The sequence below is a fragment of the Ovis aries genome, chromosome 17 (assembly GCF_016772045.2).
Source record: "Ovis aries strain OAR_USU_Benz2616 breed Rambouillet chromosome 17, ARS-UI_Ramb_v3.0, whole genome shotgun sequence".
Taxonomy (NCBI): domain Eukaryota; kingdom Metazoa; phylum Chordata; class Mammalia; order Artiodactyla; family Bovidae; genus Ovis; species Ovis aries.
This window is the reverse complement of record NC_056070.1, coordinates 65,653,030-65,668,233: the sequence shown is the minus strand read 5'-3', so window position 1 is coordinate 65,668,233 and position 15,204 is coordinate 65,653,030. Positions and strand designations below refer to the sequence as shown.

Sequence of the window (15,204 nt, the reverse complement as noted above, 5' to 3'; positions counted from 1 at the left end):
TGCAGTTTTAGAACTATTTTGCTTCTAGTCTCACACACACACAAAAGGATTTATAGTTTATTTTCTGCACGGATGCATGAAACAAGACCCCTGGGAGTTACTTCAAGACCATTCAACACAGCAATGATGCACAGTAAGATAGAATGTTAAGAGATTCACTGCTAAGACTGAAATACTGGAGAAGAAAATAATTGAGGGAATTTTTCCACAAACTGCACACCTGTCCATACTTTCTACACAGATAAGCGGACACCAAAGAAACAGGAATGAAAACCAGGACATATTCTGTTCTGCCTCTGCTGAGCCCCGGGGCAGCCACTACACGCCGGCCGTCACTGCAGCGATCTCGGATTCAGGCAAGTCCTCAGGACAGTGTCAGCGCATGCGGAGAAAGCACAGCCACCACTAGAAGCAGTTCGGTCCACCGAGGCGGGGGGCAGGGATGGCCAAGGGCAGGGGCTTCCAGCAGCTTCCCCTGCATGGAGGACGGATGTAACACTGAAATCTAACAACAGGATCTGCATGAAAAGTTTGAACTGCAAGTAGATGATTCTTTTAATTAAAAAAAGAATCCTCTTTTTTTTTTTTAGGGTAAAAAAAAAGGAATGTTTTGAAAAAGGAGAGTGGATGGAGAGAGAAGCTTGACTTCTGGGCTTTCCCTGGAAAGTTCTACGTGGTGGCCTGTGCCCCTTCTTTGGCACGTAAGCTGTCACGGTCTACTACGACCGCTGCCCGGTAGATGAAGAGTGAGGGTCACAGAGCCAGCACAGGCTCGGCTCTGCTGCGAAGGGCCGCACCCTGCCCTCAGGCTCCCTGCCCCTGGGCAGCTAACCCGTGGATCCCCTGCGTGCCCCCAGAAGGTGAAAGCAAGCACGCCGCCCCACTGCCTTCCTCTCCCTCTGACCCAGGATCATCACATGTTGGAAACTACTGCTGACAAGGGAAAGCTGGGAGGACAAACGGCCATGTTGGGGTCTGAGGAAAAAAGGGAGTCGACCTAGGGCGGCAGGGAGCAGCCAGTGTGACTACTCACACGCTCGCATGCGGCTTCTTTTTGGAAAAATCGCAGGCAAGACCGAGGTCTGATATCCTCACGTGTCCGTGCTCGTCCAGGAGGATATTGGCGGGCTAAAATGAAAGAGAAGGTGATTTCTGAGAGTCCCCAAGGTGTCCCGAGGCTGGGAGAACTTCCACAACCACAGGCACTTGCTATCATTATTTTTATCACATTTCATTCCTACACATGAATTCTAGTATTAATTACATCATCACCTCCAAGTGGGGCGTGAGACCGACAATGATACCTTTCATGTTATCAGTAACTGTAGCAGGAGAGTGGCAAGGAGGGATGGAGAAGAGTCTACTCATTGGGCAATGGAACACAGGGCAGGTAACCCAGGAGGGTTACCACCACAGTTCATCGCTGTTACAGTATTTCCTTTCCACAGCAAGACCGCAATCCAGCCGGCATGGGGTGTCTCTCCACAAAGGGAGTGAGTCCACTGGCTCCTCAGCCTCTGTGAACCACTGGGACTTGGAACCATGGAACACAGCACAGAAAGCAATCTTGTAGCAATGTGCACGTGATGACCTAGGCAATCAAAACATTCCACGGTGCTGCACTAATCCTGATGAACGGCATTTCACGTTATTAGGAGAGAATCTTTGGAGGGCCTTACCAAATGACCAGATATGATTTTGACCACAACTCTGCTGAAATATAGCCATTAAGATTAGATTTAGTCTGAGTGATCATGGAAAACGAAACTCCCCCTCCCTAATATACAGTGAATTACAGTCATCTTGGTATTTTTCTGCTGGAGATCAACTATTGTTTTGCTTGAAATAAAAATAATGGCATGCCATTATAAAACTGAAGCATGAATAATCATGAGTGACTAGAATTAAGTTTGAATAGAAATTAGATAATACCACTGCCTACTAAATAGTTTAGAAAACAGAAATACCACATCAAGATGATTCCAGGCCAGTTACAGATTTGAATTAAAATGTATTACAATGGCGCTTCATGGGCTTTCAGCATGTATTTTATTCTGCAAAACTCACCATGAGGAAACAAAATGTCATGTGCCAACCAGGGTCTAATTATTTCTAATTTGATGAAAATACATTTTTTTCCCCTCTTCTTTATGCTCCTATGAAGGCTATGGGAGTAATTCTTTAGCTTTGCAGGAGGCTTTGAAAGTTACAAAGTACTTCACGGAAAAAAAAAAAGCTCAACTGCGAAATACACCAGTTCAGATTCTTAGGAGGTAACCTCTTTTAGAAGCCAATCAAAACACATGAGCTCCTTAGAGAAGGGGGCGTTATCGGTACACTTGATCTGGTTAACCTGCTTTCAGTTTCAGAAGGAATCAGAGAGAGGAGACAAACAGGCTTCCCGCGGGTTTTGCATCCTCCGGAAGCTGCCACGCCTATCACATTTCTTCTCACCATTATTTATACCTTTATGTGCCTGCACGATCATCTCTATAATTTGTCACAGTCCCTTTCATCTGCTCCCCCACCTTCATGCTGCTGGCCACATGAATATCACCTCGGAAGTACCAAGCAAACCACCAACTCCCTGTCTCATGCAGGATCCTCGACCAAGCAAGCATCGTGCTCTGGAATGGAAAAACTGAGAAGCACCTGCTTCATTCTGTTCAAGTCCAGTAAGACTTTTTAAAGGGAAGCAGTGTGGCAGACTGGGGCTATGGAGTTCTAGAACCTGGAAACCTGCTAGTGACTTTTTTAAGGCAATCTCGAAATCGCCTGATGTTCAGAGGGTGGGGGAAATTCTGCCAGCTATCGGACACCCCTTCCCTACCCGATCAGCCCTGAGAGTTAGCACTCAGTCTTTCTACGTGTGGGTTCACCAGTAGATAATGTCCTGTACGACAGTGGTGCTCTGCTTCTTTATCTCTGTACGCCTTCTGCCCTCACACTGAGCCAGGGCCAAATCAGTTGCTTGGTGAACATTAACAGAGTTATGATCAATTGTAAAATGGGTGACAACAACAACAAAAAACCCACCCTGCTTTTCATAATTAACTAATTAAAATATCTGAGCTGGCGTTATGTGCTGCACCAGGCAGGGAGGTGCCAGGGACAACTGGGAAAGATGGGAGTCCTCAGAAAAGAGTTCAGTGTTTGGAGGAGACCAAAATCATGAAGGTGATGTTCTGCCCAGGGCTGAGAGGAGGAAAATGATGGGATGCCATGAAAGAGGGGGAGACGGGGCGGGGACCACGACTACCGCACGACGCCTGCTGCACGTCGGACAGACGGTGGGGAGTCCGTCAGACCACCTTACCTTCAAGTCTCTGTAAACGACAAACCGATTGTGCATGTGTTCCAGCCCCAGGATGATTTCTGTGGCGTAAAACCGCATCTCCTTCTCGGAAAACACCCCGTGCTGCGAAAGGTGATAGTGTAGGTCACCCCCTGGAATCAGAGACGCAGAGTGTAACTCGGTGCGTGAATGCCAGGGAAACAGAAGTCACGGTCATCGTGCAGAGTCATGACATGGTTGACAACGGTTAACTAACTTTATGCTTTGTCTACATGTATGATATAGGTGTATCACTGACTTCTGTAATCTGATGAAACACTTTAAAAAAATCCCAGACAAAACCAAACCATTGAGAAGACTTAGATGCGACAGTGGCTGGGACCACATGAATCCAGCCTCCGCTCTCTGATGGACATCACAGCTCCCATGTGTCCCACTGGGGGAAGTGGGACGGGGGCCGACCTGATCCTTTGATTACTACAGTCCTGTCTCCCAACTGAATCAACCCACATAGTGAGGCAGTAGGTGGCTTGGCAACTGGCTCTGTGGATAGTAAATATGGAGACAAAATGAATACACTGCTCATATTGATAGATATTTGAGAGAGCAAGTACAGTAAAATTTTAACTGGTAAAAAACCCAGGTGGTTGGGTGTTTGGGTGTCCCCGGTAAAATCCTTCCAATGTTGCGGTATGTTTGAATTTTTCATAATAAAGGGTTAGAAAGGTCAATGATCATATGGCCTCCAGTTACAGAGACAGAGAATGCCACAGGGTAAGGGAATGTTCTCATAAATGATACAGGTGAGCCACAGCTGATTTACAGAGGTTCGCATGTGTCCACTCCTATCACCTTTGACTCCCTAAGCATCTTCCTGTTCACACACGCATATTCTTGTGTAACTATTTTCAATCAGCATGTAGAAGATTTCCAGCATCGCTGAAGGCTCCCTGTGCCCAGCCCAGGCAGCATTATCAGCTCACAGCCCCTCGTTACAGCCAACTGGACTCTACTCCGACCTCTCCCCTCATCGGTTAGCTTTGCCAGTTCTGACAGTGACACGAATCGAGTCATGCAGGAAATATGCTGCTCTGTCTGGCTGGCCTGCTCATTATTACGTCTGTGAGATTCCTTCATGCTGTTGGATGGGTCTGGTTCTAAATAAAAAACTCAAAATGTAATTAAAACTTCAACTGAACTTCAAAACAGGTATTCATTTATGGAAATATATGCTTTTCCATTTCAGCCCCAGTTACTAAAAATGCTTTGAATTAATTACATCACGTCACTTTCTAGTATTAGAAGCCTGAGTGAGTGAGTAAGTCAAAGCTGCTCAGTTGTGTCTGACTGCGAACCCATGGACTGCAGCCGCCAAACTCCTCTGTCCATGGGGGTTCTCCAGGCAAGAATACTGGATGGGTTGCCATGCCTTCCTCCAGGGGATCTTCCCAACCCAGGGACTGAACCAGGGCTCCCACACTGCAGGTGGACGCTGTACCACCTGAGCCACCAGGAAAGACAGGAAACTACTTTCTGGCCAAAGTTCTTCCTGTTTCCTCCAGTTCATCATTGACGGTTTAAAGGTTGACATATGGTGGGTCTGGACTAAAGGCACAGACTACTGGGCTAAAGTCTGAGCTGGCCCAGAGTCAGTCCTTCACAGTTTGTTTTTAAATACATTCCTGTCTTTGGCCTATGAATCTTTAGGAGACATTTCATTCCTAAAGCTGAGGGCCAGTTGACCGCAGTCAACTTTTTAAAATGAAGTTGAATTGGAAATTCAAAGAGTGAAAGGTTTCCTTAAACTTGAGGCGGAATCTAATTATCTGGAAGACCCAAATGGCCAGTCTGTTTGGAGCAATGCAAGCCAAGATCAAACATCCTGAAACAAACAACATCATGGCAGAGTCATTCAGTGTATTCAGACTCGCCACATCTTGCTTACCGTTCATCAGATCCAAGATGAAGCACAGTTTATCTGGAGTGTGGAAGGCATAGGTCATACAGACGATGAAAGGACAATCCTATAGTGGAAAAAAAAAATATATATACATATATATATATATATACACACACATACCTATAAGAAAAGCAAAAGCTGTCCTGGAAAGTATATCTACTACCAAGCGCCACCTATACATTTTTTTTTAAAGCCATGACACTGCCCTGTATATGAAGCACAGACACCTATGTGGTAACTTTAACAGACCCAGGAAAGCGAGCCTGACTCCATGGAAAAACAAAAAAGTGCACAGAGATACAAACACTGCTAACCGGAGATGAACTCAGAGATGCTTTGTCACTCTGATTAAATCATGACTCCTCCATCTGCACCTTCAAAAGACTCAGATTCACTGCCTTGCTAGTGCTCCTACTGGTCTACACTTCGGTTCTGGTTATAGTCACATATCTACTTCAATGTCTGCTTCTGAGCTGGAAGAACCTTTATCATGGGGAGAAACGTTACTGATATTACTGTCTTGAAACACTAACAATAAAAATGGAATTAAATCAGCTTTCGAAAGTGGAAAATATACCAGGGTGGAGGATAGAATAACTCAATTAAAGATGAGGGAAAGATGTCAATTTTCTCCCAAATTAATCTATACATTAATCTATATATTAAATAATGTAAACAATTAAAATGGAAATTGACAAACTCATCCCCATATTTATATAGAAATGTAAACAGCCAAGAAAAGTTCAGATAACTCTTGAGGAAAAATAAAGCTGAAACTTCTGTTCTTCAGAAGACACCATTAAGAGAGTAAGAAAGGCAAATAACAGACTGGGAGGAGGTATTTGAAATCCACATATATCCATATATATAAAGAACGCTCATCAATCAATAAAGAGAAAAGCAAACAATCCAACGGGAAAATGGCATGACAACAACAGCAATACTGTATATTGTTGCTGAGCATCAAATAGTCTGTAAGTCTTTAAACAGATGCTAGACCTCGGCTGTCCCCCAGGGAAATGCAAACTGCAAATCACAACGTTTCATCACTAAAACAAAGGAGAATGACTAACATCATAAAGACTGATGATACCAAGTGTTGCAAAGATACAGAGCTAATGGGACTTCCAATATGGTAGCTGGGAGGACACAATCGTACAACCACTTTCACAAGGCGTTTGATGGCATCTGCCAAAGCTGATCACTACCTGCAAAGCCTATGAGCCAGAAATTCCAGCCCAGGGTATTTACCTAACAGTAATCTGTACTCATGTGCCCCAAGGGACCTGTATGAGAATGGTCCTCACAGCACTATTCAAAACAGCCCAAACCAGGAAATGATCCAATGTGTACCGACAGGAGGATGGACACACGAACTCTGGCACATTTATTCGACGGAATACTATACAGCAGCGGCTGCCAAACTTCTGCAAATGGCCTAGACAGTAAATATTTTTAAGCTTTTCGGGCCCCATCCAGTCCCTGTCACATAGTTTTTTCTGCTTCTTTTCTCTTGACAATTTCTTCTCTTCTTTTGCTTTAAAAAAAAAATTTCTTAGTTCATAGACTGTGAACACAAGCCAGATTTGGTCCCCAGGCCACACACATAGCCTGGTGACCCTTACTATTTAGCTACAGAAGGTGCTGTTGCTATGAGCGACGACTTAGCTAAATCTCGCAAGCAATACTGAGAAGCCAGACACAAAAAGAATACATTTATATAAAGTTCCAACAAGGGCACAGCTAAATTACAGTGTCAGACATGTGGGTAGTAGCTAGCTTGGGCATGGGGTGAGCAGCTGAAGAGGGTAAACGGAGACGTCCGGGACACAGTGACCCTCCGTCTCCTGACCCAGGTTCTGGATACACGCGTGTGCTCCCTGGTGAAAATCCACCACATCTAGCACCAGGTCCCACTGAGATACGTGCACGGTGAGCACTTGCCACTCAACTGACTCAAATAACAAACGGCATAAAATATCTACATCCACTTTCTTAACAGAAGCAAAGAATTTTTAAATTCTACAGAATATACTCAATAGAGCACACTGTGAACAGAATTCACTTCGCTCACACCTATCGATGAAGGGCATACAGATGAATTTGTGTGGACACATGCCTGTGTGCTCAGGATTCGAGAACTTGAACTCAATTTCCACAAGTCTTCTGGAGGAAATTCATTTTGTGGTTACCTTGTTTTCCTTAAGAGTTCAGTTGAGATGGTCTTGGTGTTCATGAATTTTGAGATTTACTTTATTTTACACAGTCGTAAAATAAAGGTGCTGTCCTTTATCTGTTAAAAGCTATCCGGTTCTTAGGGACCGGGTGGCACCATCCTGATTGGAGCCCCACCAGTGTTTCACCAGACCTCTCCATAGTCTGCTGGTGACGACTCATTCTGCTCTAAATACCACGCTCCTTCCTTAATGGGGTTCCCCATGTACTCTGGTTCCTGATCGAATGAGCAATTCATCCCTAGAGCAGACAAGTGGGTGGACCAGGAACTTAGTAAAGCCTGGGTCTTTTCCCGCTTAAGACAGCAACTCCACTCACTTCACCCAGGGGACCAACAGAGGCTGGAAAGGGGTATTTCTGAACAGACAGTGTTCAATCCTTCTAACGACAGCCCTGAGAAAACAGCAAAAGGTCAAAGTGGAGTTAAGATACTATGTTATAAAGATGGGACATGAAAACGGCAAAAGGTCAAAGTGGAGTTAAGATACTATGTTATTAAGATGGGACATGAATTGGAAATTTAGAGTCATAGTCTACTGCAATAGGAAGTGCTCTTCATAAAAAAAAAAAAAATCACCTGGTCCAAATTCTTTATTTTAAAGATGAGCAAACTAAACACTGCCCCCACCCCACCTCCTAAAAGGGAAATGATTCGTCTGAGGCCACAAAGAAATCTGGTAGCCAGCCAAGATTCAAACTCCAAGTCTCCCACTCTGGACCCTCTCCAGACCCTGTCCTATGTCACTCCACTTACAAAGGTAACGTTTCCATAGCAATGTAAAATCAAAGCTCAGTTAAAGGGATGTAATCTGGTATCTCTAAGGAGTTCACTGACCAGGATCTCTCATCTCTTAGGCCCTGAGCAGATGCCATCTTGAGTCTCAGGTGGGGTCTGAGACACAAAGAACTGAATGCTGACCCACATAGACAAACAGACAGCAGTTTAATCATGGTATTAGCACAGTTTCTAAGATAATTATAGTAAAATGTTCTGTCTTGATTACAAATTCAAGGTGAATAAGAACTAGGGGGTTCTCACAGGTGGATCCTTAAATAAAAGCTCTTAAGCAAGGAATTATCTCCTTTTTTTAAGTTTTTTTGGGGGGGGCGGGGGGCATGCAGGATCTTAGTTCCCCAACCAGGGATTGAATCTGTGCCTCCTGCATTGGAAGCACGACGTCTTGACCACTGGACTGCCAGGGAAGTCCCTGGAACTGTCTTCCCTGATTTCCTAGTGAGCGAAACAGTCTGCATTTTGCAGGAACTTAAACTGTGATACAACAGACCACGAGGTAGTCCTCTAGAAAAGCTCTCCACCCTGCAGTCAGAGGAACCCTTCCAGAATTGCAAGGCTTATTAAACGGCTGTGAAGATTCTTTAAAGCCCTCAGTACTGGTCCAGAAAGCTTTCTGCTGGTCTGGCCTCTGTCTGCTTCCCTGTCTCCCCAGCTTCCCCGTGTGGTCCTCACCACATCACTTCAGAGCCCAGCAGTGCTGACCTGGGAGTCCCCAGAGCATCCGTGCTCAGGACTCACGCACACCCTAGCGTCCCCTCCGACCCCAGAGGACCGCCCTGTTAAATGCCTTCTGAGCAGCACGGACCTCTCTTTCACAGCTCTTGTCACGTGTTCTGACAATCGACATGAGTCTGAGATTCTCTGAGTAAACACTGCTGTCTCTCATTTTATGCAGCCCGATAAGAGCAAAGACCAAATTTGCGTTTCGGGACCCCTGTCTCGTAGCGGAGTAATTGGCACAATCTAAGACTCAAGGATGATCAGGGAATGAATGAGCAACACTCCTCATGAATAACTGACTGACTTAACGAAGGTGCTGATGGCTCCTCCCCGTAATGGAATACTTGCCCTGATTCCCTTTTCATGACCCAAAAGTTACAGAATAAAACTGGGAACAGTACTTCTTACTGTCTCTTTTGGGGGTGAGAAGTAAGAATTCTCAATTTGAGGTTGAAACAGTAAAACAACCTCCAAGCAGAAAGAAAACTCTGATGGTGACTCCAGCTTATTTCCATGCCAACACCTTAGGTAATCATATTGACACAGGCTGATCAACACGTCACCTAAGGAGGCAATTTTAAACTAAAGGTTACTTAAATCCTACAAACTGTGGCCTTTGATCAACAAAAATGACTCTAAATAACTTTACTACAATTCTTTTGGTTAAATTATGCACTTACAATGTTTTTAAAAATGCTAAACTGTCTTGATATTTGAATAAAAAGCAGAAACAAGTCTTAAGTTAGTTCAAAGCAGTAGCCCAATGTAACTGCAATTTTTTATTTACTCCCTTATGGACAGACCAGTGAGGAATTCTACAACTACTTAATCACATTCTGTTTACCCAAGTAAAACAAAAATGCTACATGACAATTAAAATGATTCATATATTTTTCCAACACCCTCAATTTTTTTCCATAGGCTCTCCTGGGAATAAACATCCAAGGCTTTGAGATAAGACATTAAAAATTAATATTTTAATAAAGCACTTAAAGTCTGCAATAAGCACACATTCACATCTGAAACGAAGACAGAGACATTTCCAACAGAAAGTAGAAACCAACGTCATTCACGTTGATTCCAATACAGTGTGCAGGCCACTCAGACTCCATTCCAATCAGTTAAAATCTTGGTCACACACACAGAGTCACTCTTACTTGAAATGTTTAATGTCTACATGTTGGCACGTAGAGGTGCATAATTAGACATTACTGTTCATAGCGATGGCATTTTCATCTGTTACAGTTAAACTGAATGATGATATTCATCGACTAGTGAATGTTAAAACTAACACTAGAATAACATAAACCATAACACAGTAAATATATCTGGTGACAAGAAAACGGAGCCAACAAAGGGATGAGAAAAGAACACTGGGATTGTTTAGGAAGTGCAGGGACTCTGGGCAAAGAAATGATGTCCCAGGATCTCAGGTTCCTTGCTTATCAGCTAAAAGGAATGCCTTGAGTGATCATGAAGATCTGAGTCTTTGAAAACCTCTAGGTGAAGGCGACCTTATTTAGAACCCAGCTGTGACAGCTGGAGGTACCCCTAGGCTCTGTGCCTCACTTGCCAGGGTACATGGGCAATGCCCAGGTTTCTGGGACCATGGGTTTTTCTGGGTGTCTTTACATATATCTGCCAGAGTAAATAAAAGCTGAGATTTTGGTCCCGGGTAATGCCATTAATAGGAAAAGAAATCAGGGGGATGTTGCTTTACAAGTCAGGATGACACAGGGTGAAGCTGGCTTTGACAGGTGATGAGCTCAAAATGACAGCTGGAATGTATGAATAAACGGTCCAGTCTGCTTACTGCAGACATTAAGTACAGAAACACAGCGCTGGGGATGGAAAAGATCAGCGTCCACAGCAGGGAAAGGGGGAAGTGCCGAGAAGACAAGGTCCCCTCCATATGAAACGCGCGCTGGCTGCTGCTGCTGCTGCTGCTGCTAAGTTGCTCAGTCGTGTCCGACTCTGTGCGACCCCACAGATGGCAGCCCATCAGGCTCCCCTGTCCCTGGGATTCTCCAGGCAAGAATACCGGAGTGGGTTGCCATTTCCTTCTCCAGTGCATGAAAGTGAAAAGCGAAAGTGAAGTCACTCAGTTGTGTCCGACTCTGTGCGACCCCACAGACAGCAGCCCACCAGGCTCCTCTGTCCCTGGGATTCTGCGGAGCACTCCACAGGGATAGTTGGGGGTTGACGAAGCCACATCACTTCCTCTCTGTTTGTGAAGGAGGGAAGCGACATTCCTCTTACTTTTTCTCCTCTGGGTTCATCCTTCGCTGTCATGTAGCCAATTCTTAACTATATTCAGGTGATTTTTTTGTCACTGATACCATTATATTCTGCCATCTCTGTCATATTCCACAAAGAAGGAAGTCATAAATGGGCAGTGAAGGGACAAGAGATCATTGTGTGTGGCAATGGCCAGAAGTATGTTCCTAATTCCCAACTCAGACAGAGGTCATCTTTGAATTATTATTTATATTAACTTAGTGCTGCTGCTCCCTGCTATAAGTTCTAATCCTCTCAAGAACTGGCTAGCTGCAAAATTCACCGGTGGGGGGGGGGGAGGGGGGAAGCTGTGTTTTAAATAAATTGTCCTGATACCCCAAAAAAAACAAACAAACCACCAAATAACTAGTAAAACACACACACACACACACACACACACACACACACACACACAAATGCAATGTTCAAAACTGAATACTCACTCCTGTGCTCACCAGGGACAACATGATCCTTTCATTTAAGGCTAAGGTTTCTCCCTGTTTCATCTTGATTCTCTTCTTATCCAAGCATTTCATTGCATACCTAGAACCATAAATGTTACTGAAGGAAATCTATACAGAAAATATATCTAAGTGGATTTAAATGATACACATCATATTGGGGGAAGCTTCTAAAAGTTTGGGAAGTCTTTTAAAGCAGCAAAATGCTTCTAAGAGACTAAGGGAATCTGAATAAAGTGGAGACTTCAGTCAGTAACAGCCCATCAACATCTGTTCATTCACTGTGACACACGTCCTGTACTACGGTAAGAGGGACATGGAGTACACAGAAACTCCCTGTACTATCTTTTTGCTCCTTTTCTCCAAACCTAAAATTATCCTAAAGTGAAAAGGCTATTTTTTAAAAATCAAGCAATAATTAAGATATTTCTATTACTATATGCATTGACATTTCAGTTAAATAAAAGCAATAAAGTAGATACACAAAAAATTCAGGGAAATAAATTTTGTATGTATCCCTACTGTCTAGTACTTGTGTGTGTGTGTGTGTTTGTGTTTTGTAGGGGTGGGGCCTGTACTATAATATTTAGTGTGTAGGAATTGTGAATTAAGCACTGGTCAAGATTTTATAAGTGGGTAAAGGATAAGATTCTAAAACACTGATCATCAACTAAGTGGGATTTTCTTGGAATGTGAGTATAAAACCCTCTTAATATTCCCAGCAAAATATACAAGTGTAGAAGGCTTACATCTTTCCAGTGTCTGCTTTCCTGCAACCGTATACTTCACCAAATCCTCCTCGTCCAATGATCCGATGCACGCTGAAATCATTCATGGTCAACTGTGAATTTAAAACGCGACACAGAGACGTAAAACTGCGTAGAAGCTATCCCACTGTTGTCATGCAAAACATACAGTTACTGAAACAGCGATTCTGACACTGCTGCCCTTTCGGCGACTGGCCCCGCAAGCTGAGAGATAAGCAGCACAGGTGGCAGGACATTCTAGAACCGCCTTCGACGTAAACTGCACAGGATGCAAACCGTGGAGGCAACTGGGAAGACCACCCGGCGGGAGCCCACTGTTTTATCCAGTCCCATGAATCTTAGATTATAAGGTGTATACTTTTAAGACAAGTGAATATGAAATTTCCAGGCAAACTACAAAGTGACCTCGGCTACTCTGAAGCTGAAAGTTTGGCAACAGTTCAGCCATTCCAGGAACTTCCGTGGCACAAAAGCAGGTCTGCATCAAGGGCATCTATGCTCTCCTAACAGGTGGGCCATTTGATTAGGAAGCCCAGTGAATGCTGGCCATGTGAATTTTTCATCAAAGGCAGCAGTGAGTAGAGAGGACTCATGCTGGGCACGTGAGTGTGAAAACAGACCGAGTGTGAGTAACTCGATGAAGAGGCTTCCATTCATAAGCACTAGGCTTTCATCAATATCATCTCAGCAATGCCTTGCTTCCCAAGAAGTTTTCATAGCATCAGATGGTACAAAGGCAGAGAGATAGTCCTATGTTCATGGTAAGAGGCCATTAGACAATGGCAAATGCTTTTTGTTACGCATCCTGGCAAAAGAAGGGTCAGATGCTTCAGACACCATGTCTGCAGCCAGGCAGGGGCATCCAGCCCTCGAGCTTCACGTTTGCTGCTCAGAGGACAGAAGGACGTGAAGACGTGAGGACATCACGTCTGCTAAAGGAGCACAGACACGGGAGGATCCACAGCAGAGATAAGGGTTTTTTGGTTTTGTTTGTTCGTTTTTTGGCCACGCAGATGCATGCAGCATTGAACCCTCGTTCCCTGCGGTAGAAGCACAGGATCTTAATCACTGGACCGCCCAGGAAGTCCCATTATTTTTTAAAATGTGTCACTGCCTCTTGCTTCTCAATCCTGCCAGAAATGGGGCAGAGAGGGGAAATTAAAATGAAAAAAAAAAAAAGCAAACAAACAAACCCACTTCTGTGAATGGTACTGTTCAACTAAAAAAAAAATTTTTTTTTAAATCAAAAACAGAATCCAGTTATTTCTTTTTCTCAATTGCAAACCTTTGTGGAGGGAGAGCACAAGGGAAAGGGGAAGAGAAAGGAACACTCTAAAAGTGAAGTAAAGAATGTGCCCCAGAATTCCTGACATGGGAAAGCTAAGAGAAGACGTAGTATTAGGGGATACAAGCTAGGAAGTATCCCGCCTTTGAGGACTGCTTTCATCATTCTCAAAACAATAAAAAAGATACAACTGTGGTCTAGTAAGAGATATCGTCATGTTTATTACATGACTGCACCTAATAAGAGAAAAAAAACAAGGAAATTTACCAGGATGCAAATGACATGGGCACAGGAATTACATGATGTAGAAGACTTGTATCTTTACTACTATTTCTATTAAAAGCTTAATTATGGCTTAAAATATCCTTCCTTAAATAAATAAATGCATTCTGATATGAATATGAAAAAAAGAGGATGAAAACTCAAAGTGTTTACAACTGGATATGGGATGATGGATTTTTCATGCGTAAAGCTGTAAGCAGGACATCTGTCTGGGCAGCATGTTACCCTTGGGAGTATGCTGCCGAATAAAATATTTTCTCACGAAACTGAGCCAAAGGAAGTTTTTATTAAAAAAAAATAAAGGCCAAGATGATACTCACATGGATATTTAATTCCACGTTTTTCCACTGACAAAATCTAGTGAACTTGTCACTGAAAAAGAATGTGAGGAATTACTGAAAAGTTAAATATCACGTTAACTGAGAACTAGCATTGTATACTTGTGTGACTTCTCAGAATGAGCTTTCGTAAATATTTTTTTCACAAAGCATTTGCCTAGCACTCAAGGCTTTATTTAACGATTCAAGCTGAAGACTTCATGTTTCTGCTTTAATTGTCATTATGTTATGGTAACAATCTTTATCTGAGTCGGTACTCTCCAACAGACGGGTAACAGATGACACATAAGTAATTTAATTTTAATAATGTATGTTATTTGAACCAATATATCAAAAATTTTCATTTCCACATGTAATCAACATAAAATTTTAATGAGATAGTCTACATTCTTATTTTTGTATTGCTTTGAAAGTGAAAATCACTCAGTCGTGTCCAGTGCTTTGTGACCCTATGGACTATACAGTCCATGGAATTCTCCAGGCCAGAATATTGGAGTGGGTAGCCTTTCCCTTCTCCAGGGATCTTCCCAACCCAGGAATCAAACCGGGGTCGCCTGCATTGCAGGTGGATTCTTTACCAACTGAGCTATCAGAGAAGCCCCTGAAAGCGGTTTGAATTCATTGCTTTGAAACCTGGCGTGTATTTTGCATTTATAGCCCATTTTTATGTAAATCTTCATATAGAGAACAGACTTACTGTTCTCTGTGTGAGACAGGATGAGAGGGGTGAGAGAGGGCTCGATTGGGAGTTTGGGATAAGCAGATGTAAACTACTATATATGGGATGG

At 43.3% G+C, this 15,204-nt stretch overlaps 1 protein-coding gene across 10 annotated transcripts in view; it reads right to left on the bottom strand.

The window, feature by feature from the left end:
* The window catches only part of GRK3 (G protein-coupled receptor kinase 3), a 116,529-nt gene that overhangs the window by 28,282 nt on the left and 73,043 nt on the right, over positions 1-15,204 (bottom strand). For 8 of the 10 annotated variants that reach the window (XR_006056723.2, XM_060400833.1, XM_042234748.2 and 5 more), the window contains 6 exons: positions 14,399-14,450; positions 12,494-12,585; positions 11,727-11,826; positions 5,241-5,319; positions 3,317-3,447; positions 1,034-1,128 (listed from right to left, as the gene is read on the bottom strand). Coding sequence is in view for 9 of the 10 variants with exons in the window: in XM_060400833.1 (XP_060256816.1) it covers positions 1,034-1,128; positions 3,317-3,447; positions 5,241-5,319; positions 11,727-11,826; positions 12,494-12,585; positions 14,399-14,450 (549 nt within the window). In the remaining variant the exon portion in view is untranslated. The remainder of the gene's footprint in view (positions 1-1,033; positions 1,129-3,316; positions 3,448-5,240; positions 5,320-11,726; positions 11,827-12,493; positions 12,586-14,398; positions 14,451-15,204) is intronic. The other 2 variants (XM_042234746.2, XM_060400834.1) reach the window with 1 other exon arrangement.